At 40.9% G+C, this 26691-nt stretch overlaps 1 protein-coding gene across 7 annotated transcripts in view; it reads right to left on the bottom strand.

The window, feature by feature from the left end:
* The window catches only part of rnf220a (ring finger protein 220a), a 135248-nt gene that overhangs the window by 103313 nt on the left and 5244 nt on the right, over nt 1–26691 (bottom strand). For all 7 annotated transcript variants that reach the window (XM_048163659.1, XM_048163662.1, XM_048163660.1 and 4 more), the window contains one exon: nt 21501–22336. In XM_048163659.1, coding sequence (XP_048019616.1) covers nt 21501–22149 — 649 coding nt within the window. In that variant the 5' untranslated portion in view covers nt 22150–22336. Of the gene's footprint in view, nt 1–21500; nt 22337–26691 lie in introns of those variants that run through there.

Raw genomic sequence — 26691 nt, 5'->3', positions numbered from 1 at the left:
ATATAGATAAAAAGTGTGTGTGTATATATATATATATATATATATATATATATATATATATATACACACACACACATTTCTAATGAGGAAATTACTGAGTGCACCTTTAATGAAGGATTGTAACTATCCATAAGTTTTGATGTAATGTTTTTTTTTTTCCCATAATAAAGAAAAATAAATGAGAATTGACTTTTTTTTTTTTTTTTTTTTAATTCTGACTGGTTATCTTTGGGTCAATATAAGGGTAAGTCAAGCTGGCAAAGCATGGCTGGGAATAAAAGACAAATAGTGTTTACTTAAAATATCCCATCATCACCTGATTAAAAATTCCATTTGTTAAAATTGCGCAAATATGTGTTTCATTACACATGATGAATGGCTTTTGTATTAATGAAACACTTACAGAGCTAAGGAATTAATCAAAGAAGAGACAACTGAAATAAGGTATTAAAAGTTATTCAGGTACAGTAATTGCGGCTGAAAATTGTTTGACTAAGATGAATCCTGCTGATCTTAGAGTTAAAGCAAGAGATGACGCCCCTCCCAAAAAATAACAAATGCTTGAATAAGAGCTCGTGCAACAAAATCTCCAGTTATGAGATCATTGTGGTACAATTTCCAAAGGGAGGAAAAATTACCCCACAAAATAAAAGTGGTTTTCTCCTCAACTTCAACTCTCTTCCTCCTTATGTTCTTATTGCTCTCTCTCTCTCACTTCCCCAGTCGTGTGTCCCTGGTGCCTGGCTCTCCCTCACATCCTTTCTAAATTATTCACAAGCAGTCCCGCAGTATGCTTGATTAAGTTTTAATTTCAGCAAATTACCAATCGGCAGGAGGCCACCCTAGTGAATCATATGGATGGCGAGTTATTTATCAGAGCTGAGGAGGTGCAGATACTTCAGAGCTCCCTGTACTCTAATCTACTGGACACTGACCTGGACTTCATTGTGCAAACAGTCAATAGGCCACAGCTAGTCATTTACTCACTCAAGCAGCACTACATCTGACTTTGAGTTTGAAGTGTTCACAATGCATTTCTATGCTAGGGCTAGTTCACATAAAAATGAAAATTATTAAAGGGATAGTCAATGGCTACCGTCAACTGTTTGATGTTCAACAGAAGAAACATTCTTCAAAACATCTTCCTTTATGTTCTTGAATGACATGAGGGCGAGTACGTTTTTGGAGAAACTAATGAGGTTGATTTGACTTGAATCGAACTAGTTGATATATATGTTACCACAAGAAACATATTTTTAGGTTGCATGACAAAACATTTTCCACAGTGTTTGAATGTATTATGTCACTGCAGCCTGGGAACAGCCTGGTATTCCCCTCCCAATCTCCTGACATCATATGTGGGGTGCAGATTAGCGCTCAACACACTGTAAATTACATTGTGGTCTCATTAAGACCTAATAGCATCTTATTACTCTAATTTACCGATATAGGCGTTTGAAGGGCTAGCAGTGGCACTCCATACCACCGCTAACTCCGCGCTTATAGATTAGCGCTCTCCTTCACAATAATCAAGCACTAACTGCAGGTAGTAATTTAGCACTCAGGATAATTACCACTAATGATCACGTCGGTGTCGGAGCGAAGAAGAGCGCGCGCGTGATTATGTGCATTCACGCAGCATGTTTGCGTTAACTTGCAACCGCTGTTGATTTGTGCGTGTGAAATACTAACGGAAGCGCAGTAGCTCATAACCCATTAGCCCGAGTGTGGGGAGGTAGCCAGGGCCCTGCGTCAGATTTATCACGCTCTCCCTGGGTGATTGTCCAACACGGCTTTCCTGTAGCTCTGACAATAGGGTTGGGATTAACGCGGCCTGTCAGTTTCCCCCACACTACAGATCTTTTTGTCCTCGTTAAAAGCTCCTCTAATTAGCGCAGAGGGGCTTCGCTGCTATCTGCTATCGCTCAGACACACCACAGGGTTATAGCTGAAAAAAGGGAACACATTTTTCCTCTTCTTTTCTACTATGGGCAGCACACACACACAAAAGCCCCCTTACGGACCTACGAGATATCAGCCTTCCCCTTTCTGTGGCTTTTAGCACACCGATCATAGATCTTATTCATGGGCCGTATTGCCTTATTGCGGTCTTGGCTTTAATGAGACATAATAAGGGGGACATTTCTTAGCAACACGCCGCTCTTTTTTTATTTGCTGAACCGTATCTCCCTTTCTCGCTCCCTCCCTCCCACTCTCGCCAGCTCCCACTTGGCAGATGAATCATATCTCTCGTGCTACATATGCTAAAGCCATGTAATTACAGGCCACCTTAAATACAACAAGTCTTAAAGCTGTCGCCAGAATTACCCCGAAACAAGGCGGGTGGCTCTGTAACCAAGCTGTCATTGTTAAAATTAATTTATCATGGGACTGGGAGAGAGAGAGAGATAATTTGGCAGAGGAAGGCTAGTGGCTGTAACAAAGTGAATCGAAAGCTAGACCAATTGACAGGACTAAAATAGGATGAGGTAGGATGTCGACATGAGACGTTCCACACCGAATGACTCATCTTTATACGTTCTACTCCTTTCTATTCGTTTTCTATGCCACCAAAGCTCACTATATGCTGTGATAGGGTTTGCTAAACATGCCTTTCTGACTCACAAAGGTGTGTTTTTTTTTTAAAAAAGGACTAGGTAGGATGTCGACATGATACGTTCCACATCGAATTACTCATCTTTATTCATTCTATTCATTTCTATTCGGCTTCTAAGCCACCACAGCTCCCTAAATGTTGTGATAGCTGCATATGATTGGCTCACAAAGGTATACAAGTGTGTGCGCTTCAGCCAAGTTTCAGCTTCCCCCCTCCTGGCTGCTAAAGGCTTTAATTCATCAGCGGGCTGCCTGATTGATCTGCTTCTCATGGGCCGCTCTGCCGCTGCTGATGCTGCAGAGCGCGTGTAGACGGCTGGCAGAATAAAGAGTAGCAGTTGTGTGGCTGGCTGCGAGAGTGGATGGGACATTTTTTAAAACGTATTAATCGCCCCTGCCTGATCAGGCCCTGAGTGCTGCAGACAGGCCCTGTCAGGGCGAGCCCGAGAGAGATGGTCTGTAGGACCGCGCGAGTCTCAAAAGGGCTGCTACTCATGCCTACAAACGCGGCAGAGTCCTTCTGTTCTGTGAATAATACACACACACACACACACACATACGAAATCAAACACACGCGCTCACTAGCAGCACGCATGAAAGAGCACACAGCTCTCTGATGATCGTAATCGGGCTTCGATATCAGCAATTCCCTGAACGTTAAACAAGCTCCATGAAGGAAAACCAATTTGTCATAGTTTTGTTTTTTCTTCCTTTGCGATGTTATTTGTAGTGCCCTCAAAGCTATGATTAATACATTATAATAGCAGTATTATTTCACTTTTCTCGGGTGCTTGTCTTTTTCCATTTTTTTTTTTTTTGTGCACATACAATAATTGCCGAGGGATTCAGGGAGGAATAGCAATGAGAGAACCACAAGACGAATCGTAAGACGCTGTGTTTTCAGCCCCATTTAAACAGAAGGGTTTGCTATTGTGGTTATGCTACATCAGAGCTAGGCTCTATAAGTGATGACTCTGTTTAAGATGTTTGTGGTTACACGCTGTGCAACTGGTGGTAGATTAACCTATCAATTCCCTGACCTACCACTGAGGAGGATGTAAAGTGATATTAACTTTATTTCCTGACAGAAGGGTTTTGAACAAAATTTCTAGGCAGAATGAGCTAAAACAAGGGATGTGCGAAACCAGTTTTTAGGCTGTAGTACTAAATTGGGAGTAAAGGATGCTGCAAATATATGACAATAGAAAAAAGTTATTTTAACTTAGCATTCCTGTAAAATTTGCTTAAAATGCCTTAAAAAAGGCATGCCCAAAGTAAATTGCATGGTATTCTTGAACCATTTGGAGTATATGCATGGTTTTGGCCTCTTTTGAAAGGTATATGTACCATGGGTGGTACAGTGGAATACTAACAGGTTAAATTATTTTATAAAATATTTAACAATATTACTGTTTTACTGTATTTTAGATCAAATAAATGGGTCATTGACAAATAAGGTTTTAAGTGAAAAACAAAAACAAAATGGAGGTATAATTAAAGTTTTATTAAGTGCTAAGAATGAGATTATGTGGTTTTTATAATCATTTAACATTGCTTTTGACATTTTTTACAAGATTAGACAAAATTTGTTACCAATAAAGTCATTCGGTTTAACCAAAATTTTGGTTATACTGAATGACGATATTTTCAAACAATGCTAACAGGCTGATATCTAGCTAGCTAGCAAAAGGACAATCAAAAATGTTATATTTAGTACAAGGTTTTTAAATATTAACATCCATGTTTTATAGTGATTGTACTTAATGACCTGATTTTTCGGGACATGCGTATGAGCAAGTGAAATCATAAATTTTTCAAATAGTTAAGAGAAAGTTAGTTACTTTGCTTCATGATCATGTGGTCCTTTGCAGGTGTCTGAATGATGTCACATCCTGTCACATGATATTGACCACATGACTTGATCCAAAATGGTCCCTTTATATTGATTACTCCGAATGACATCAATGAAATTCATGTTTTTGGATATTCTTTCTCATAACAAAGCAACGACTTCTACACATAATTTTAATACCATTTTGCCATTATGTTGATATATGATGACATAAAATCATGTCAGAATAAAAAATATATACATTTATTACATTTTAAGATATTTAATCATATATTAAATGGCTGTATTGGCCTTTGGAAGGTTAAACCGAATGACCTTTTGACACTTCAAAATCTTTAAAATACCTTTATATGTAGCAAAATATAATTAAAACCTTTTGGATTCAATAAAATAGATCTAGTTGTACTACCTTACATACTTTGGATGTCATATCTTTGTTTTTTATAATTATTAAGGCCTTTGGACAAAAAAAATGACCCGTCATGTCATTGACCGATATGCAGCCTTGCTTTGAATAAAAAAAAAAAAAAAAACTTTTTAAAAAATCTTACTGACCTCAAACTTTTGAAATTGTGATGTGTAAGTTATAAAACCCATAATGACACATCTACTGTATACAAAAACACAGGGCTCTATTGCTATTCCTCAGTGTTGAGTCAAGGCCTTAGTACGGAGTGCATGAATCTTAAAGGAAGAGGACAGTTTAAAAGGACATGCTATTAATTACCGGGCTACAAATACAACCCACAAATGGAAAACACTAAAGGAAGCCATTTCTGATTGAATGACCATTGACTGGGACAGGGGAAGAGGGAGGAGCCAAAGATGAGAAAGGAGAGAGACAGAGAGAGAGGGTGTGTGTGGTCTGGGCCTCGCTGGCTCCCGGGGTGTTCCGCTACACTGAGGACAGCACAGGGGAAGTGAGAGGAGGGAGCCAAGGTGGCGAATGAGAAGGGAAGGTGACAAGACATCAGGGAGAGTGCAATGAATTATTTATGAGGCCACTGATGGACAGGCTGAATAAGAGAGACAGAGGAGGGGGGGGGAGACATAAGGATCAGTGGAGGGGAGGGGTGGACAGTAGAAACCAGGGTCTCTTTCATGCTTTGTACGCACATATACACTCACACAGACAGACAGACGCACATACACACCACAATCTCTTGTGCAAGTCTGGCCGGAGAGGTAGGGTGATGGGACGCTTTGATCGTAACAAACCCCAAGCATAAGGGGTGCGAACTACAGAGATCACAAGGGATGTGCGGTGTGAGGATATGCACACGTCTTGTCTGTCCTGAGATCTGCCCACAGTAAGAATGTAGCGGGCTTAAAAAATAAAAAAATAAGAGGACTGTCACCATTTTTCACAGTTCCTGGCCATAAGAAGACAGTATGTTTAACCTCAGTTCCCTCCTGGCGCTCTGGGCCTTGTTCAGGGCACATGTGAGTGATGTAGTGCTGAGAGCTCCGTGTCCATGTGACTGCTCTGTAGGTGCACTACGAGGGGGGCTAGGACTGGTTAAAGCTGGGATGATGAATATTTAACCCTTGTAGACGGACGGTGGTTAATTTGTCAGATCCGCTGGTTAAATGCCACCATTAGCATTGGGCCCCGATATTGACGGGTGGAGGCTGGAAGCAGGGATGATGGATGTAGAACAGCCCAAACCAGACAGCCGGCTCATCACGTCGCTGTATCGACAGAATATTATTAACACAGCAGCAGAGCGTGCTACAACAGGTATAAGAGCTAGAAAAGAGACCCGAGGGTGGACACAAACACACACACACACAGACTCACACTCAAAGCTAATAATTTACATACAAGCTACAACATTACAAGCTTATATTAATTTATTTATAATGTCCATGTTATTGTGATATAAATGTGCTGCTGAAATTGCAATTGTTGAAAATTTTATCTAAATTTAGCATAGACTAAAAAACAAACAAAAAATGTGTATACGGGTCATTGACAAATAAGGTTTTTAAAAGTGTAAAAACCTAATGCAGATATAATTAATTTTGAAGTTTTATTAAGTGTTAACAATGAGATTATGTTATGTGTAAGATGGACAAAATTTGTCACCAAAAAAGTCATTCGGTTTAACCAAAATTTCGGTTTTACCAAATGACACTTTTGGTTATACTGAATGACGATATTTTCAAACAATGCTAACAGACTGATATCTAGCTAGCTAGCAAAAGGACTATTTAGTACAAGTTTTTTAAAATATTACCACATTTTCCATGTTTTATAGCGGTTGTACCGAATGACCTGATGTTTTGGGACATGCGTGTGAGCAAGTGAAAACATGAATTTTTCAAATAGTTAAAGAGAGAGTTAGTAACTTTGCTTCATGACCATGTGATCCTTTGCAGGTGTCTGAATGGTGTCACATCCTGTCACATGATACTGAACGCATGACTTGATCCAAAATGGTCCCTTTATATTGGTTACTCCGAATGACATCAATGAAATTCATTTTTCCAGACATTCTTTCTCATAACAAAGCAATGACTTCTACACATATTTTTACCATTTTGCACTATGTTGATGTTATAAAATCATGCCAGAATAAAAAATATATACATTTATTACATTTTAAGATATTTTAATCACTAATGAAATGACTGTATTGGCCTTTGGATGGTTAAACTAAATGACATTTTGACACTTCAAAATCTTTAAAAAACCTTTATATGTAGCAAAATATTATTACAACCTTTTGGATTCAATAAAAGAGATCTAGTTGTACTACCTGACATACTTTGGATGTCATATCTTTGTTTTTTATTATCATTAAGGCCTTTGGACAGAAAAATGACTCGTCACGTCATTGACCCATATATATTTTTAGTATTATTATTTACTTAAATATTAATATTAAAATACTTAAAAATGTATAAATCACTACTACATTCATATTAAGTTGTGAATGTTGCTATTTACTTTATTTTTGCTAGACCGTATGGAGGACAGGAAATGATAGGGAAGATTTGCAATTGATGAAAACCAGATCAAACTCACATCGTTTACATGAGCACCATAAACTGCTAAGCCACAACACCAAGCCGTCCTTCTATTTACTCTTCATGAAATAAAGCTGAAACCTCAAAAAATACAGTAGGGCAAACAGTTTTATTACCCTTTACTTCAGTCCTTTTTCACTCTTGCATTTTTTCAACACCTCTCAACAGCATGTGGCTAGGGGTGAGGGTCATGTCAGTGCTGTTCTTACAGCCACAGGTAAACCTCTCCCTGTGCTCCACACCCTGCCATTACAGTGCACAGCAAACCTCGAACCCCTACCAAAACATTTCCCACCATGCAATCTGCCTAAGGAATGCAGACGTCTGCCCCGACCCCGCCAATTGCCCTGTTACCACGGATATAACACCAGGTTTCTGCGTGAGGCCATTTCTCCTCAGACACCTGCCACTGGAGCGGGCTCATAACATCCCTCCAGTTGTTACTGTGACATTGCTGCAAAGACAGGCAGTTTTAAAACCTCCACTTTACAGGCCCTTTTGCTATTCACACGGTATATGCCACCGTCTACATCCGCTGCTGATGCAAACAGCCTCACACTGTCATTATGAGAATTCAGCTGGAGTCGTAACAGTTTGGAACAGATTGCCTGAAAATCCACCAAGGGAGAAAAACAAGAGGAAAAATAAAACTGGCTTTCTGGAGACGCAAAAAACAAATCTTGTATTTCTTTGTGCATCATTCCGTGAAATACAAACACATCTGAGAAAACGAAGTGAAACATTCCTCTGTGTTCACCCCAGCTCTTGGTGGCAGGTTTGCTGAAGCCTGACTGAACAAACAGTCTTGTCTCAAAAACAAGCCTCCTTTTTCTGGTGTTGCGAGTAAACTATTCGCTCTCTTTCTATCTGTCCACCTGCCATCTTTTTTGGCTATGTTCATACAGTAATGTTTTAGGATTGAAAACTGTATTTACAAGCAGGTGTAATTCTTAAATTGACCTGTTTGAACAACAACTTTCAGGTTATAAGGTCAGTTTTTTTCTGTTAAAAGGGGATTTTAAAAAAATGCAAGGAATCTGATAATGGAACCAACCCCCTTTTAAAAGATGGTATTTTTTTCCTTCATGTTCTGTTGGGATTGACATACTTTTTGTTTGAGACCTCAATAATGTACATATAAAATAGTAGCGATTAAAAATCAACCTCTTACTTTCCCTTTAAATTCTGTTATACGTGTTCCTCTGATCTAGTCAAAAGAAAATTTAAGAGAAATTATTGAAGTTTTATTTCTTTTTTACCTGGAATAAAACTTCAATATGTGTGGAATGCACATACATTTTTAAAATGTACTGTATTCAGTTGTTTTATATAATTTAAATGTTTTAAATCAAATAATTAAAAATATTAAAATGGAACGCTTAAATGCATCAGATTCATTGAAAGATAGCGTCACGTCAGTTTATATTCAAACCCTGTGAATGTAAACATATTTAGCACTCTAAAACTAGAGTGACATCGGTATTCTGCTGCTGTGTGAACGCATCCTTCGCCTCTTTTTCCTCTCATCTCTCTTTCTCTCTCCCAAGCCTTAGGCTTATATACTGAAGGACAGGCTCGCTCTGAGAGGCGTAGGCGCTTCTCCCCCGATACTGTTTATTTGTACATGGTCGCTTTGTTTCCCTCCTCTCTGCTCCTCAGATCTTTGCATCTCACCAGACTGTGTGTATCTGAGGAGACCAGTAAAGAAAAATTTAAAGTGGTGGGCCTGAATGAGCCCTACTAAACCCCACAAAGCAAACTGGATACACATGCAGAACCAAAAAAAGGAGGAAAGTTAAAGCAAAAGGCCCCACATGAGGAGCAAACACGCTGTCATACATGTGCAGAAAAATGGTCTCCATTGGAGAGATCTGCAAAGGGGAAGCAGAGGGGAGCCAGTGCCTTTTGATTATTTGCACTTGTTTGATGCCCCCGCAAGGAGGACAGAGAGGAGACGTGTTTAACTTCTAGAAGAGAGCATCACGCTGTGTCTGAGCCATACGACCACTATCACTAAACCCCACTCAGCCTGCCGCTTGTTAGACAGAGCACTGGAAAATCAATATATCTTTGAATGGAGGTCACAGGGGTGACTGCTTTGGGAAAAGTGACAGATTTGCTCTCTTTTGCTCTCTAAGCCCACCCCCCTCCTCCTCCGGACCCCATTCGCAGGCTCGACTGTGCCTCCCTCCACCCCCGTTTCCCCAGAGGCGGATGCCGTGCATTCTGCCGTGGGGATGTGGTATTAGACAGCCCGTATCCAAATGGCACCCGCAGAGCCGCGCGAGCACGGGAGCCAGGGGCCAACATGACTACAGGATTACACAGCAGCAGGTGTGAATCGCAGCTTAACTCACAAAAGCACATATATATACACACACACACACACACAGAAAGGGGGGGCTCGATAAAGAGGGAGTTCAGATTAGCCACTTTTAGGTGCCATTTTCAATGGTGACAATTTTTGGCTCTGCAGTGATGAAATTGTCGTGGTCTCGGGCCTGCAGGCGCACAACTGCTGGGCTGAAAATGGCCAACCGAAGGGGGGGCCTTTGATAGGGGTGAAGTGGGGGGGGGTCTCTACTTAAGAAGATTTTGACCCCCCGGGAGGAGATGCGGTCAAAGAGCGTCCGTGTTCTTTGATGTATCACAAAAATAAACTCGCTCTCTGCTCGCAGAAAACGTAGACAGGAAGAGCACTCGCGCATGAGATCACTCGTAACCGCCGTGTCTTCTCTGTCCGATACTGTATCGCTCACACTGAGTGGACACAAAAAGGAACAAAGAACAGTAATGAAAAGCAGATGAATCAATTTACCTGCCACCAAATAAGATGAAATTGATGATTGCCTCAGGCTTCTTAATTGCAAAATCTTTGTGTTGCAAAATGTTCTGTTGAGAATGACTTTGTTTGAGACCCCAATGATGTACATTTGAAATTAAAGTAGTTAAGCTTAAGCTTCAATGTAGTATTTAAATGAAGATTTCATGTTTTCAACTATTTAAAAAGATATAAAATATTTTATTTAAATTATAATCTATATCAAGGAGCATGATTAAAGTATTATCAAGTTGAAATTGTTTATAAAGAAAAAGATTTAAAAAGAAAAGATGTCATCAAGTATGATCCTTGAATACTTATTTACTTATTTTAGACTTGGGTTAAGAAATTTTGCAAGATTTTTTAAAGTTATTTATTCATAATTTAATTATTTACTGTATTTAAAATGCTTAAAACGTTTATATATTTTGAGTGTTTTTGATTCTTTTCAATAAAAATAAGCTCAATATAAATCCTGAAAGACAAGGATGCTAAAATGCTAACAACTCTGGGTCAATGATAGCCTGAGATGGATACTGTTCAACTGACAGGATAATATGACAATGGATCCATGTTCACAAAATGAAAGGAAGAGTAAAAAGGAAGAAAACAGAGACAGAGAAAGAAGGAGGGAGTGGAGAAAAGAGGAGAGGCCCATTTGTAATGTATACTACAGGAGGCATTGATGATTGCAATTATCAAATAGCTGTTTTAAAAGGCCATTGATTGGTGTCATTAACTCAGCGAGTGTTTACTGATTGCTGCATTTGCACGATCACTCATGCTGGGCGCTCGCGCATCTGTTCTTATTAGCCCTGAAGAGGAGTGGGCCATCAAAGGAAGGATATAAGCTCACACACGTCCAGCTGGCAGTGAGCATGCGGACACACACACACACACAGAATTTGTACACAGACAAATTAATAAAACACATACAGTTCCAGTATGTGCACACATAGCCAGAATTCTCAGACGCACAGTGGCTGGCACACAAAACGCTTATCTACTCAGGGCTACTGTATTCAATTATGTCGAAAGCCTTGTTAGAACACAACTGAGAACGGCGGCGTAACCCATCGTGATAGGAGAGGGGGAGGGCGTTCTTAAGTGCCTATTTTAACTGTTTTCTCCCAGGCTGCCTGGCTACCAGCCCACCCCCGAAACGGCCCTCTTTATTGGCATGTAAAAGCCCAGTTTGGGGGGCCTGGCCAGACAGACCAGCCTGACAACTGCAGGAGCGTTTCAGCTTCCTGACTGCCCCGCACTCTGGCCTTTTCACTAACCGCACACAGCCACAGCAACCAGCTGCCATGGTGCTCTTATCAGTGGGCCGCCTCCCTGTCACCACAACAAACAAGCCCCTACTGCCACCACACAACCACCCACAGAGAACGAGAGAGGGATGAAAGTGAAAATAGTAAGAAAACAGGTAAGAGAAAGGCTGACCGAAAAATGAAAAATGCTACCTTTGCAAGCAGTATACAAAGGTAGGAAGGCAAAATCACTGTCTATGATATCCGACAATCCTGTTCATGTAATCTGGTGGCTGGTAGAACGAATACAAATGGTGACTTGATGAGTTGAAAGGAGTAAATGTATTCAATTTTACATAGATGATAGTTTCTAGCAAATACTAAATGCCCAATTTTATTGTGTCTAATAGATAGATAGCAGCTGTTTTGGGTTGGACACCAAAGAAAGTAAGAGGAAATTGGAATGAAACTGAGGGTTGACGAAATGGATATATATATATATATGTTTCATGATTTCTTCTTACCCTCATTCCTCTCAAATCTCTTTCATTTCCAACCACATCTTTCTGAATAAAACCCCCTTTCAATGTGTCACTTTAAAAACAACAATGCAGTCACACCTGAGAGGGGGCGAACGATACACTCTCACTTCCTCCAGAACAGCTGTAGCTTAACTCTGAAATGCAACCGCAGCGACAGACGTGATAGTCGACAGAGTCACACGGCGCACAGACAGTCAGGCGCAGTGACAGGCATTGAATTTAAATATGAGCTAGCTGCTGCGAGAGGATGCACAATTAGAATGCAGGATTGGATCAATAAGCGTGCTGACAGATGGATTACTAAGGTAAATAGATGATACATGCTACTAAATAATTAATCAGGCCCCTACGAGCGCCTGGACAGAGAGTGACGGGAAGAAGGTACAAAATGGCAACACTTTCTAATGTGTGCGCGCTATTGGCATTCTGGAGGAGTGTGCGTATCTCCATGCAGATTCTCCTGAGCCGCCTTTCCGCCTCAGGTCTCAGCGACCGGTAATGAGCAATGATCACACACACGCGGCCCACTCAGAAGCAATAAAGCAGAGCTGGAAGCTTTGGTAGCAGCCGAAAACAAGCTACAAACTGCTACAGGTGTAAGGGCTTACGGCACGCCTCTAGCTAACGCTAATGTTCGGAAGAAAGCCGAGCTTACATTAAAGACATTTCTCATGCAAGATGTCACTCTGGATGCTGTTGTTTTAATCCATGACAGTCGTCTGAAACTCCCAGAAAGCCCCCAACGCATCCCGCTCAGTAATCACTTGTGTTCAATAATTCACATTTAAGGGAAGCAATAAATATATATAATATGTGTGTCCTTTAGCCAAGCCGGCTTTTTGGAAACAAGTCTGTCACAGAAGACTGCACCCGCACACGAAGAGAAGATTAGATTACTGGGGGAAACAGTGAGGAGGGGTGAACGAAGAAAGAGAGAGAGAAGGATAAAGAGGTGGTGGATGCGAACGGGTGGGCTGGCTGGCTGGCTGGGGTGGGTCTGCTGTGCTCTGGGTGGTGAACCTGTTAGCGAGAGTGAAGTTTCATCCCCTACCTCTTTAAGGGACTCAGGGGGATGAGGCTTTTCAGCACATCTGCATTAGTCCAGGATGGGGAGGAGGGGAGTTTGAGCCTGATCTAAGGGCTGTTCCTGGTTGCTGGTGGCCCGGAACTAAACTCAGGGATGACGGACTGCCCGCTGTGGTACCATGACCGGCTCCCTGACCCCGAGTGCATGTGCAGAACGGATACTAATGCCAGCTGTGCGGTTCTACGGGACTCAGCGGACCGCTTTCAGCTTGCTTTTATAGCAAAGTGTGACATCACCACAAGGCCCACATCCAGGCCATGGGAACAAGCCTGACCTAGAGCCTGGGAGACTGGGTGCACGCGTGATGCTTGCCAGAACCGCCATACAGCTGCATGTACACAACTGTCAAGAGCTTGCATCTATGAATGGAAATCATTTAGGTCATAATTGTTATATTCTTTTAGACCACAAATAAGTCAAGTGTGTTTGTTAAGCAATAAAGAGCTACTGTATATTCATGAGCATTGTGCTGTGGTGTGCAAGACCTTCACTCGTTCAATCTGATCCCAGCTGTTTGTCTGGAGAGGATGCATGCTCTCATCTCATTTCCCCTGTTCATTTCCCTAACAGTGGCTCCAGCGGTCCGCGTACACCAGCCTGTGTCCAATTCAAGTGGGTCTGCCAACAAAGCTCAGGCAGGAAGCCCTAATCCTTGATCTGCATCATGCCGCAACAATGGCCCGGCCCGGCGCTCCCTTACACCGCAAAGAGTGGTGCAGCCATGGCCTGCTGCACTGACACCTGCTGTCTTTTGCCAAGAGCAACCAGACAGAGAGAGACGGATCACACACTTTGCTCTTCAGATCTGCAATAAAGTAATTCTCATCACTCTCAAATGCTTCTGAGAGGCAGAATTTCAAATAGAGATGAAACCTCAATACCCTAATGCTGGCTGCAAGAAAGTGTTTGATATAAAATGCCAGACTGACAGACAGACAGACAGACAGATAGATAGATAGATAGATAGATAGATAGATAGATAGATAGATAGATAGATAGATAGATAGATAGATAGATAGATAGATAGATAGATAGATAGATAGATAGATAGATAGATAGATAGATAGATAGATAGATAGATAGATAGATAGATAGATAGATAGAAATTTGAAAATTTCAATGGTTCACCACTGGGGGGGCGTGACTTTGGCAGTTTGATACATGCTCCAAACCACTGATTTGAAACAAAAGATTCGTAAAGCTGCAAAGTTTTAAATATGTCTTTTAGTAGCTTTCTGGGCATCTGAAAGTGTTAATTATCTTGCTGGCAATGGAGGCCTCACTGAGCCATCGGATCTTAATTTGTGTTCCGAAGATGAACAAAGGTCTTACGGGTGTGGAACGACATGAGGGTGAGTAATTAATGACAGAATTTTTATTTTTGGGTGAACTAACCCTTTAATATCTGCACATTCTTGGTCACAATCAGCTACAGAACCGAAAAGCATCTTGTGTTATAAAAGTACAAAATAAATAGAATAATGAAAAATAAAACTTGTGCATTAGGAGTGTTACAATTTTCTCCACTTAAACTGTATTTAAACATCAAAGCTTAAGCCCAACCCTCCTATACTTAATTTTCCACGTTCCACTCCGTTTTCAAAGTATTCTCCTTTGTCCACGAGTACAGAAAGATACTTTCGATGCATGCACACTACCTAGTGGACTTTGTTTTCAAGCGCTCAAATCATTTGCATTTAGCAAACAGCGTTGTATTACCGCATGCGCCCCCTTCTGGATTGGAGTGTGGATCGCCTGTGACTGACTGTATTCGTCATCTAACTGCATGAACTAAACCGTGACGTCCATTGTATACGGTTCGGGATATATATATGTACCGTTACACCCCTAATAAATAAATAAATAAATAAACAGATTAGATAGATAGACAGACAGAAGAGCAAGAGAGATTGAGGACAGAGAAAGAGAGAGGGAGAAGCTGGAAGAGAGGGATGAATGAAGGGTGGAGGGGGTACCAACAGGGAGGCAACATGAGAGGACAAGCCTTTTAACATCTGGGTAAGCACAGACGAGCGGTCGCTCTGCAGCCTAATTATTAGAACACTCTTACTTAACTTAACCTCGCCACTAGACCGTGACAGAGAGAGGGAGGGAGCAGGAACCAGAGCAGGAGGACAGATGAGGGAGGGAGGGAGAGACAGAAGGAGGGGGGATTTTTGCTGGGATGACAATGTTGATCTCCTTAACTCTTCACCTGCCGGAGATGAGCGACAGAGAAAATTTTCCTCAAAACAGAGCCTAAAAAACGTTTCTCTCCAACTGTGAGCAAGCCAGCCATTTTTTATTGTTCAGTAATAACAAATTTCCATTATTATGATGTATCTCGGTGTATTTTCCACTTCTGCTGCAACTGTTTCACAAAGTTTTCAATACATCCTAAAGAAAAACACACACAAACACGCCATTGACATCTGCTCACTGACAAAAAAAAAAGAGGTAAAAAAACAACAACTGTGTGTTTTAACAGCTGTCATTGCACACTGCTCTTCAGAGCTTTTGAAAGGGAAAAGACGGCGGAATAACTATACAGTCTGACAGATCTGTGTGGCCCAATCGAAAAACATGAAAACAAGAATCAATCACGCAGACAGGGTAGGGAGTGAGGAGAAAGAGAGAGCAGGAGAACGAGAAAGAGACAGAGAAAGAGCACCGGCAAATAATTAAAGGCTCAACCCAGTGGCTGACTGGCAACTACAAAGCCAGAGAGCGACAGGGAGACGCAATGCAAAAATAACTATGCTTGCTAACACAATGCATCTCAGCGCTACTCCTCAGCAGCCGTGTAAATTAGAGAACGAGTCCCCTCCAGGTTTGCCGCTGTAACAATATATCCTTGTGACTGACGCTCTGGTGCATTCAGGGAGGACACGGGAGAATCTTTTAACATGTGTTGATGTGTGCTATAATCTGCGCACTACATCAACCCAGGCTGAAATCATTTGAAGTTCAGAACGAGTGTGTCGGAGTTCTGCGGGGACGGACGGGTGACCGGAGGCCTGGCTTTAAGACTAGGCCGGGGTGGTGGGGGTTAAGCAAGGAGCTGCCAGCCACCCGGTTCCCCGTAAATCAGCGGGGATTTATGGAGACAGGCCCACACGGCTCACGAGCTGGTCACGTCAGGAAGGAAGCCCGTGTAGCTGCGCTCTGTTGTCTTAAGGATTTTTTCCCTTTTATTTCAGCTGCTCAGGAAGGCAGCTGCAGTCTGCGTTTCAGCTCACGGCGCTGCTGATTGCTCATCCCCTGCCTTTTATTATTTTTTTTTATCTTTCTTTCATCTCTCTCTCTCTCATTCCTTGCCTTCTCTCCTTCTAAGACTACGTCTCATGTCTTATTTTTTCTGCGGCTCACACTGAGTTTGGAAACAGGTTACACTATCTCAGGCTCTCGGTTTATCACACACACATTTTCCCTGTGGATGAGAAGCTGGGATAGCTGTCCCGGGTCAGGTTCGCTGCTCGGCTCTGTCGTGCCAATGTGTGCAGGAAGAAGGCAAACAAACAAGCTCCAGATGTAACACGTTCACACTGGGAAATGAACACTCCAACACACACATCACATGCTATAGAAGAAAAATGTCATGGTAACCATAATTTCTGACAAAAAACACAGTGATACTACTGTAAAATGATAATAATGAACAATAATAATTGTCCTATTAATGATACTATATTTTTCATCATATAATTAATTAATATAAAAACTGTTCATGTGATTATTTTCATAATTTTATTTGTTTACATTTTCATATATTATATATAATATAAAAATAAAATATAATAAATAAATAAAGTAGACTATGTAACCTTTGCCCCGTCTAGCGTTTTAAAAAACGCAACTGTCTACATTTTGCGGAAGAACATTGTTTTGGTTGTGCTTCGGTTCTGCGTGACTGTGCGGATGAATATGGTTATCCCACTGCTCATAAAACATTCATTACTAGGCTTAAGAGATATAACCAGTTTAAATGGAAAGAATCTCAAGCTGACTAGCTGAAGACATTACTGTAGCTGTACCCATTAATAGACACAGTACTTTCTTAAAAAAAAAAAAAAATTCCAGCACAGCGCTACAACAACCCTAATGCAATGACTCTTGACATTAGATAATGCTTTACAATGAACTCTGTTAGAGAGATACATATGGCAATTTATCTGTTCAATGAAATACCTTACTCACCTGTTGAGTAATAAAAACGCCATCTTCGCGTCTCTTTTACTACAGTTCTCACCATCTCCGAAAAGCCAGGCCAATGTTGATTCTTGTTTTATTACGAGCTCTATCGCGTTCTCTTTTTGCAAGCAGAAGCTCCTCTGTTCTGTGTTTTTTTGAACAGGTGATTCCCTGGAGGTTCAAGATTTAGCTGCTCCATGTCAACCTTTCTCGCTCGTTGTGACAACTAACCTATGCCCCTAACTATGCAACTTTTCTCTATTTACATATATGACAAGACACGCAAGTATGCAATTTCCGAGCATACCGCTCGGTCTAAAATATAAACTCTTATAACGGGCTTACCCAAGTGAATCAGGGTAAGACAGAAACACATTTTGGAAGAAGGATTAATGCTGTGTTGTTAATTTTCAATAAAAAAGTTACATATTGCACCTTTAAATATATATATATATATATATATATATATATATATATATATATATATAAAATTAAAAAAACATAATATTTATTCTATATTCTAATTGTTATTCTTATTATTTCTATTATTCTATTATTATTCTATATTCTTATTCTAAAAAAAAAACCAAACATTTTTTCCGTCACCTGGTTTTGTGTATATACAGGGGCACTAGAAATATTATATGTGACCCTGGACCACAAAACTAGTCATAAGTCACACAGGTATATTTGTAGCAATACCCAACAAATACATTGATTGGGTCAAAATTATCAATTTTTCTTTTATGCCAAAAATCATTAGGATATTAAGTAAAGATCATGTTCCATGAAGATATTTTGTAAATTTCCTACTGTAAATATATAAAAAAAAATGTTTTTGTGAGTGGATATGCATTGTTAAGGACTTCATTTGGACAACTTCAAAGGCGATTTTCTCAATATTTTGATTTTTTTGCACCCTCAGATTCCAGATTTTAAAATAGTTGTATCTCGGCCAAATATTGTCCTATCCTAAAAACCATACATCAATGGAAAGCATATTTATTCAGATGATGTATAAATTGACCCTTATGACTGGTTTTGTGGCCCAGGGTCACATATGTAAAACAATCATGCCAATACAATACAGTACTTTGAAGTGTGATTTTGGTGGAAACTATAGTTACCATGGAAAATAATATAGACACAAAAAATGAAATGTTCTTCATACCATTCAAACTTGTTTTCTCAAAATATGAAAACTGTGCTGTGATACTCTAGATGTGACATACTCTTGAGAGGGGTGAAACTATCTGCAGGAATTGTGTCATGATAGAACAGTGTCATGCCAAGGTTTCCTGCTCACTAGCGTAGAGTCTGAGAATCACACCAACTGCAGTACAGCGCAGATTTGGGGCTTAACGCCCAGAGAGAGGACAGGGCTCCTGAAGTGACAGCCAGTAGCACGGTAGCCAGTCAAGGGGAACCCAATTTAAGTCTCTTCTACAACACTGCTGGAAATTCAATTGCATTAGAGCCCTTGGTGGGCCTAAGGTTTAATCTAATTAGATTCAGCTTCAAAAGAGAGAAGGAGAAGGAGAGAGGCAGAGAGTGAGAAGGCAAAACTGTCTCCTACTCTCCAAATCATTGTATTTTAAAACTCTCTCTCTGTTCTTTCTCCACAGAGAGGAGGCTGAGGCTTTCCTATCCCTTCCACCACCCTAATCCCTTCTCATTTCAGCAAGAGAAGCCGCTGCTCTTATCTGATAGTATGAATGTCAGATTACAGTCCATTGAGGAACTTGGATTATACCTGGATTGGCCCTCGAGAGCCACTATCTGCACTTAATCTGAGCTGAGGGTGAAGGTGTAATAATCCATCTAGCCGAAAAGACCGGCACTGCATCACTGCTTCCTGTTCAGCTGCCGGTTCAAAAGCGCTACGGTGGATGTCTTAAAAAGCGCTTTCAAACGAGACACCCTCAGAGGGGAAATTCTAGATGAGATACTGGACACAGTTTCCTCTAGTCTGTCTCTCTTCCTCCCTCACTCTCCTGCTTTCCTCTCCTGTTTCTTGTTGGGTGTCATTCACGCTCCTCCCAGCCTGCATGCTGCTGTTTTTATCGGATCAGTCTCAGCTCGCCGCCCTTGTCTCTCATCTGTTCGATCAAGGGTGCTACCATTGCTCCCTCTCTTTTTCCGTATCCCACTCTTGCTATTTCCCCCACGACTGGGCCTCCCTGTCGCACTACAGCTCTCCCAAAAAAAGTGAGCAGGTGGGAGAAAATTAAAAAATGTGAAACATTTGAAGATTTGAGAGAGAGTGCACATTTAAATAAATTAGGACAGATGCTATAAAGAAGAGTTATGCTGAGAGGGTGGCAGAGAGAGGCCAATAATTAGACAAGAAAGCCAGATGAAATAAACAAGTAAAATGTCCCATTTAAGGTCTAATATTAGTTAACAACAACAATGAGTAAAATTTGTTAATGTTGTTAATGTTAATAAAATACAATTGTTCATTTATGTTAGTTGACTAATGTTAATAAATTTAACTTTTGATTTTAAACATATTATTCAATGTCACATCAACTAAGATTAATAAAGACGGTAGAAGAATGGTTCATTTTTAGGTTTTGTCAACTAATGTAGTTAACTGTTAACAAATTGAACTTTATAGTAATGTGTCACCAGAAAACAGAGAAAAAAAAGAAAAAAAAGAAAATAGAGATGGCATCCAGCAAGTCCTGTGACTGCCTTTATAACCTCTGAATTTACTAACAAATACACTCATATTTGTGTGTGTGTGGGGGGGGGTACTTAGCTATACTTTAAAGACAAAATTGTCCCCATAACTGAGGTAAATCTAACAAAAAAAATTGTAACACTTTACAATAATATTCACATTTGTTAACATGTACTAATAATGAACTGCACTTCTACAGCATTTATTAATCTTTGCTAATGTTAATTTCAACATTTACAAATACATTCTTAAAATCAAGACTTGTATTTGTTAACATTAGTTAATGCACTGTGAACTAACATGAACAAACTATGAACAGCTGAATTTTTATTAACTGACATTAACAAAGATTAACAAATACAGTAACAAATGTATTGCTCATTGTTAGTTAATGTTAGTTACGACATTAACTAATGTTAACAAATTAACCTTATAGTAAAGTGTTACCAAAAAAAAAAATGTGACAATATCCAGGTACATCTCAATTAGAAATATGATTCATAATTAAATCTTTTTTTAATTATTAATAATTTTTTTTTTTTTTTTTAAAGGCAAACAATTTCTTTTTGCTGGCAAACATCCTGTGAATGAAAGCTGTAAAAAAAAAAAAGGATTTGCAGAACTGTGTGTGTGTGTGTGTACCTATGTTTTCACTGGGACTTCTAATGTATTTGAGTTAGAGTGGTCAGGTTGGATTACTACAGTAATACCACTGGGCTTCCGCTCTGCAGAGGTCTTATGAATCTGTGCACACATTTCACATTTCCTCACCTCCAAAACACACACATACACACACTCTCTCACCCACGAGAAACCTCCATTTCATTTATGAGTTTTATCTGTGGAATTTATCTGCTCTGTAGAACCGGTAGGGCAAACTCTCTAAACACAGCAGTTTGACTTGTGACGCGGGACACGTTTTCTATATTACAAGGATAACATATCACAGCAAGAAATTTATAGGTTAAGTACTGTTACCCCCCCCCCCCCCCCCCCACACACACACACACACAAGTATGTATAAAGTCTTTAACCTTGATGTTTAGGTGGAACTTACAGTATATTACAATGAGTTCCTAATAATTAAACTTAATAATTTTTCATTGGATTAATTTAATTGGTTATCAATTTTTTTTTCCATTTAAAATTTTAGTTGTTTTTTCCCCATTTTTATAAATGCTTTTCTAAATTGACCCTAACTGTTGAACTAACTTAGTTTAACCTATTAGACGTTTGAGACTCATCTTAGATAAGGGTAGCTTGTTGCATACAAAAGGTATCAGAAAAATGTGTGTAAGCGAACCGGATCCCAACAGGACAAAAATTAAATGCATTTTGGGATCTAAAAGTAGTTGAAGACTCCAAAATTAGTCAAGTTATTTGAAAGTGTACAAATATAACAGTTAGCAGTGTACTCACAGCGCTCAATGCGATCCTCTGGACTGGACGAGGTTTCTCGGTCCGACAGCAGGCCTGACACTGCGAAGATCTTCTTCCCTGCGTCTTCCACGGCTTTGAGAGCGCTAGGTGAGCTGGAAGGGATCTGAGCTCCACCGAAGTCGTACTCTTTCCCTTCTGCATCCGAGTAGCGCAGGTGCGGGGAGGCCTCGGCCTCCAGGCAGCCCTTTAGCCGCTTGGCAGGGGTGAAGGCGGACTGGTATCCCCCTCCTGCTCCATCACGGTCCTCCGGAGGAGAAGCAAAGGGCCTGAAGGCCCCGACGCCGCTGTGGTTAAGCATGCTTATTGGCGAGCAGTCCAGATTTGGCGGGGCAAACTGATGATGGAGGTGTAGGAGGGAAGGAGGGAAGTCTCTGTTAGGGAAGCCTGGCGGTACAGCACCCTGCCGGTGGTACATGGAGGCGAACGTATAGGAACCGTTGTTGAAGGGGAGGTGAACGTCCTTTTCCACGGACACCGGCACGCCGAACGGACGAGGCTGCTGGCAGGGGATGGAGGCGTCGCGGCTGGCCTCCGCTGTCGACGCTAGCACCATTAGCGCTGGGGATGCTAACGGGTTGGGCAGGTAGGAGGAGCTCTCCATTTTGAAAGCCGCCCGGTGCAAGTCCATTTTGGAGACTGGGCTGGGGTTGGGCGGAGGGGGGTTAGGGGCGAGAGCAGAGGGGTGTGGGGAGGGGTGGAGAGAAGAGAGACGGGGTAAACGGTATGGGCAGAATGGTGCAAACTTTTGCGCTGTCGACACTCTGGCAGAATCGGGGGTCGCTCTCACTGGCGGCTCATCCTCGATGGTCCTCCACCTGAAGAAAGTTGAACAGAGGAGGAGTTAAACCACTTAAAAACACTCTGAAACTCTTGCCTACTTTTCCCTTTCCGAAATAGAAAGTTTCCCCCAACAGATCTGAGGTTCAGATCACATATAAGCCTCTTACTCCATCTCCCCGTCTGCGGAGCAGAACGGCGTCTGAGGCAGATAAGAGCCGCGCGCTCATCAGATAAGAGCGCGGCCCTGCTCGTGTGAACACCCTGGTCCTCTGCCTCCAATGGGATTCTCATACTGATATCGTATCAGCCTGCCATCTGCACAGGATATTTGACTGAATGAATAAATTAGCCGCACTTCACCCCTTGACCCCAGCTGCAGCCAAACAGCCCGAGAAGAAGCCCTGGAGGATAAGATTCACTGATTGGCAAAAATGTGAGTGGGTTTAATGAGAAGCATTTTAGCGAATCTGCGTCTATTTGTGCGCGTGTGCGTCTGTCCATCATCGCCAATCCCTTGAGGGTGACCCAACAGTGATCTATTACAAGTCAAACGGTCATTTAACTTACATGAAATTTAGAAATGACTGCTTCCTTTATTACAAATCAAAATTAACATAATTAGCTTCCTTTATTTTTTTATCATCAAAAAGGGTCAAAAAGGATTTTTTAAAAATGGATACTTGAATAAAAGTGATATATACTACAGTTCAAATGTTTGGGGTCAGTGAGATTTTATTTAAAGAAATTAATACTTTTATCCAGGAAGGATGATAAATTGATTAAAATTGACAGTAAAGATAGTATAATGTCACAAAAGATTTCTAATTCAAATAAATGCTGTTCTTTTGATCTTTCTATTCATAAAAAAATCCTGGAAAAATGTATCACGTTTTCTACAGAAAAATTGATGATAATTATGAAATGTAATGATTCCATCACAGGAATAAATTATATTTTAAAATATATTCGAAAAGAAAACAGCTATTTTAAATTGTAATAATATTTTACAATATTACTGTTTGTACTATATCTTTGATCAAATAAATGCAGCCATAGTGAGCAAGAGACTTCTTTCAAAAACATAAAAAAAAAAAAAATCTCACTGACCCCAAACTTTTGTATGTTGTGACTTGTGCGATGTCACATGCTTGTTCAGAAAACAGAATTTAATCCATGCATCTGGAGAACAGGTCCTCTTATTCAGAGTAATTCAAATAGATGGGCCTTTAGACTTGTGTCACGGCGAGGCCATTTCAAATGCCACACAGAATATCAGACTGCATCAAAGAAACTCCAGGGGAATTTATCAGGGCATTTTTACAGATATCAGCTGTCCAGAACACTCATTCGAATCAATTTTAAAACTCGATCTGCACACACACACTCTGCGGCCCAGTAAAAAGAGCTTTACATTATCACATACATGGCAGGGGAATGTGTGCAGTTTCCTGTCTGTAGAAAATGGGTTACACTACACCGCTTGATGCTGGCGAGAAGCCCAAGAATCGCATTACGTTCTGTCTTCTCACTCGGCCTAGCTGGGAAAATAGCACCTTGAAAATGTACCAATATCGAAAGCCTCCACTCTCACACTCATCAGGGCCTCGTCTCTGTATCGAATCTCTCCCCTCGGATAACCTCTAAAAAATGAGTGCGGGTGGGTGTTGATAGCAAGGTAATACAGTGATAAGTACCTGGATATTTCAATTTTATTATCATTACCATCAGCGCAGTCAGGCAGTGTGAAACTGACAATCCAATAAAAGGACACAGGATATCCCCCCAATGGCGCACGAGAGAGAGAGAGAGAGAGAGAGAGAGAGGGGGCATAACTAGGCTGAGTGTTGTACAGATGTGCTAATCATTTCTGTGGCTGCGGCCGGTCTGCCTGGTGCCCCGGCTACACACACGCACAAAAGCATGCACAAACTGAGAGCCCAGTGTCCCAGAGCAACCGAAGAGAGCAGTGAGTCAGCCTGACACACACTGACACGCCAAAGAGAGAGAGGGGTACCGCAATGTCCACCACAACTCTTGTCATGCTTCTTAACCTTCGTCTATCAATCACTGCAAGCAAAATCCGAGATTCAAGAAACCATCTTAAATGACCCAAAATAAGTGTTCAACATTGAAATTCATCTCTGTATCAGAAAAATTATTAGAAAATATTCTTGGTGTTGACATAAAATCACAACAAAAGAAACTAAATAAAAAAAAAAAAAAAGTAAATATATATATTTTTTTATTTAAATGTATTTAAAAGTTTATTATTATTATTACTACAGTAAGTAGTAGTAAATATGCATTTAAATTTCATTATGACATATTTGTCACAAGTTAAAAATTGAGATTGATTATCTGGAAAAAATAAATAAATCTGTCACTGAATTGTTACAGTGATCCAGCAAAAAAATCGAGCACTTTTCAAATTACATTGTTATGATATTGCAGTGTCAGTTGCAGTGATGAGCTGCGTGTTCTCCCTCAGAAAGTTAGTGATGTAAGGAAACAGAAAGGGTACAACAAAGACAAATAAGAAGTTGTCAACGACACATTTTCTGGGCTCAGCTCTGGGGAGCCGTGCAAATGAATCCAATTTCATCGAAAACAAACGACTGTCAAATTTGACTGCTGAGAGAAAATGCAAAAGTTTCGGAAGAGGGTGTCACTCAAACCACAGCTCCAGCTCTTCTGCCTGTCTGTCAGTATATTTAGAGATTGTTGACAACCGTGAAAGTGCCACTCTTACATTTTATTACAGGACAGGGCAGACGCTGTCATTCAATACCCTCAGAAAACACACACATTCAAACCCACACATCTCTAACTGTCTGAGCTAGACATCATGTGACAAGACAAAAATGGCAACAGTTACAAGAATGCGGATGACAAACGGATTTCATGCTAATTGCTCCTCCGAATTAAGCCATGCCAACGATTTCTCATGCTTTTTTAACTTTCACTCAAATGCTTCCAGCACTGTCAAAAAACATGATGTGGTGTGAAGGCTGTTATGTGTGCAGCTGCTAAAATGAAGAGCCCTCAAACGCCGTCGCAGGAAATGACACTGCCGCATTTTAACTTCTTTGCTCTTGAAAACTTCCCGAATGCCTTTGTCTGAAGGGTCTCAGCAGCACTCCAGCTCGTTACGTTTTTTTAATCACCCTAGAGGGTAAACTTAGGTTTATCCACAACCGTTTTCTTCTTCTTAAGCATCCACTCGAAATGGCTGCCGTCACGGACACAAACGCGGCAATCCAGTCTCCCGTCTGCTCGTCAATCAGGGAAGCGGTGTTAAATATTTGCAGTGAGGAGGGTAAAAGGTGCCGTGCGTATCGCTCAGGCCGCACTTGCTCACTTAGTATTCCGCAAGGAAGCGCTTTTGGACCGGAGGACAGTCGATATTATTGAAAATACAGTCATTCACCATCGGCTGGCCTGCAACTTAGGACCATGCAGATAATATATCCTGCTGAGTTAGAATCAAAGCCCTTGCGATATGAAATCTTCCACAGAACAATTCAATAATGTGTAGCAGCTGCAGTATGAGACATAAAAAAATGAACACCCGCATTCTGAAGACGTGAAAGTGAGATTTAATGACAGAGTGAGAACGCAGTGTAGGATAATGACACTTGGACATACAGCTAACTAAATCAATAATGATAGTACAAGCTGTGCCTCAACACTCCAGTTCACTATCAACAAATAAATTCCCCACAGTGTATGACACACAATAAAACCCAGCAATAAATAGTGGTAATCAATCACTGCTTTATTGGATCTTATCGGCTGCATAAGTATACCGAGGGCCTGCCTCTAAACTTTCACAACTTTTTTTTTTTTTCTCCACCAGACAAAATTTGCACAATTTACTCTCGCTGTAAAAAACGTGCCACTCGGCATGAGCTGTCAGAATAAGTGAGGATTTGCTTTTCAAATAAAGCTTTGCGGCGGGCACCAGGGAACATTGATTCATTGTGAACAAAATGATTTTCAAAGTTTCCTGTCCTGCCTGCCCTATTCATTTCAGGGGCTGATGGACTGTTTGTTTCATCCCACCCACCTGAGCCAACTAATTCTCACTAAGCCCAGATTATTTGCAAGGTGTCTGGATCCTCTCTTCTCAGAGCCAGGACCGGACTGCAAAGAAGCCAAGCCGACCCCATCACACCCTCCCACCTCACCGCCCTTACAGCTGTCCACTGCTGCCCGCCACTGTGTACTGAGACACACAGAGACAGAGAGAGAGACTTTACACGGTTTTGATTTTGCCTGGTTTGAGCACACTGTTTGCCAACCAGAGGCTCGTCAATAATAGATAACGAAGCACAATGCAAGAGCAGTCTGCCACTAAACCGCCTGAACTTGCCAGCCTAACACAAGAATA

The sequence above is a fragment of the Megalobrama amblycephala genome, linkage group LG17 (assembly GCF_018812025.1).
Source record: "Megalobrama amblycephala isolate DHTTF-2021 linkage group LG17, ASM1881202v1, whole genome shotgun sequence".
NCBI lineage: Eukaryota > Metazoa > Chordata > Actinopteri > Cypriniformes > Xenocyprididae > Megalobrama > Megalobrama amblycephala.
The sequence above is the reverse complement of the archived record's forward strand: the minus strand, read 5'-3'. Positions and strand labels throughout refer to the sequence as shown.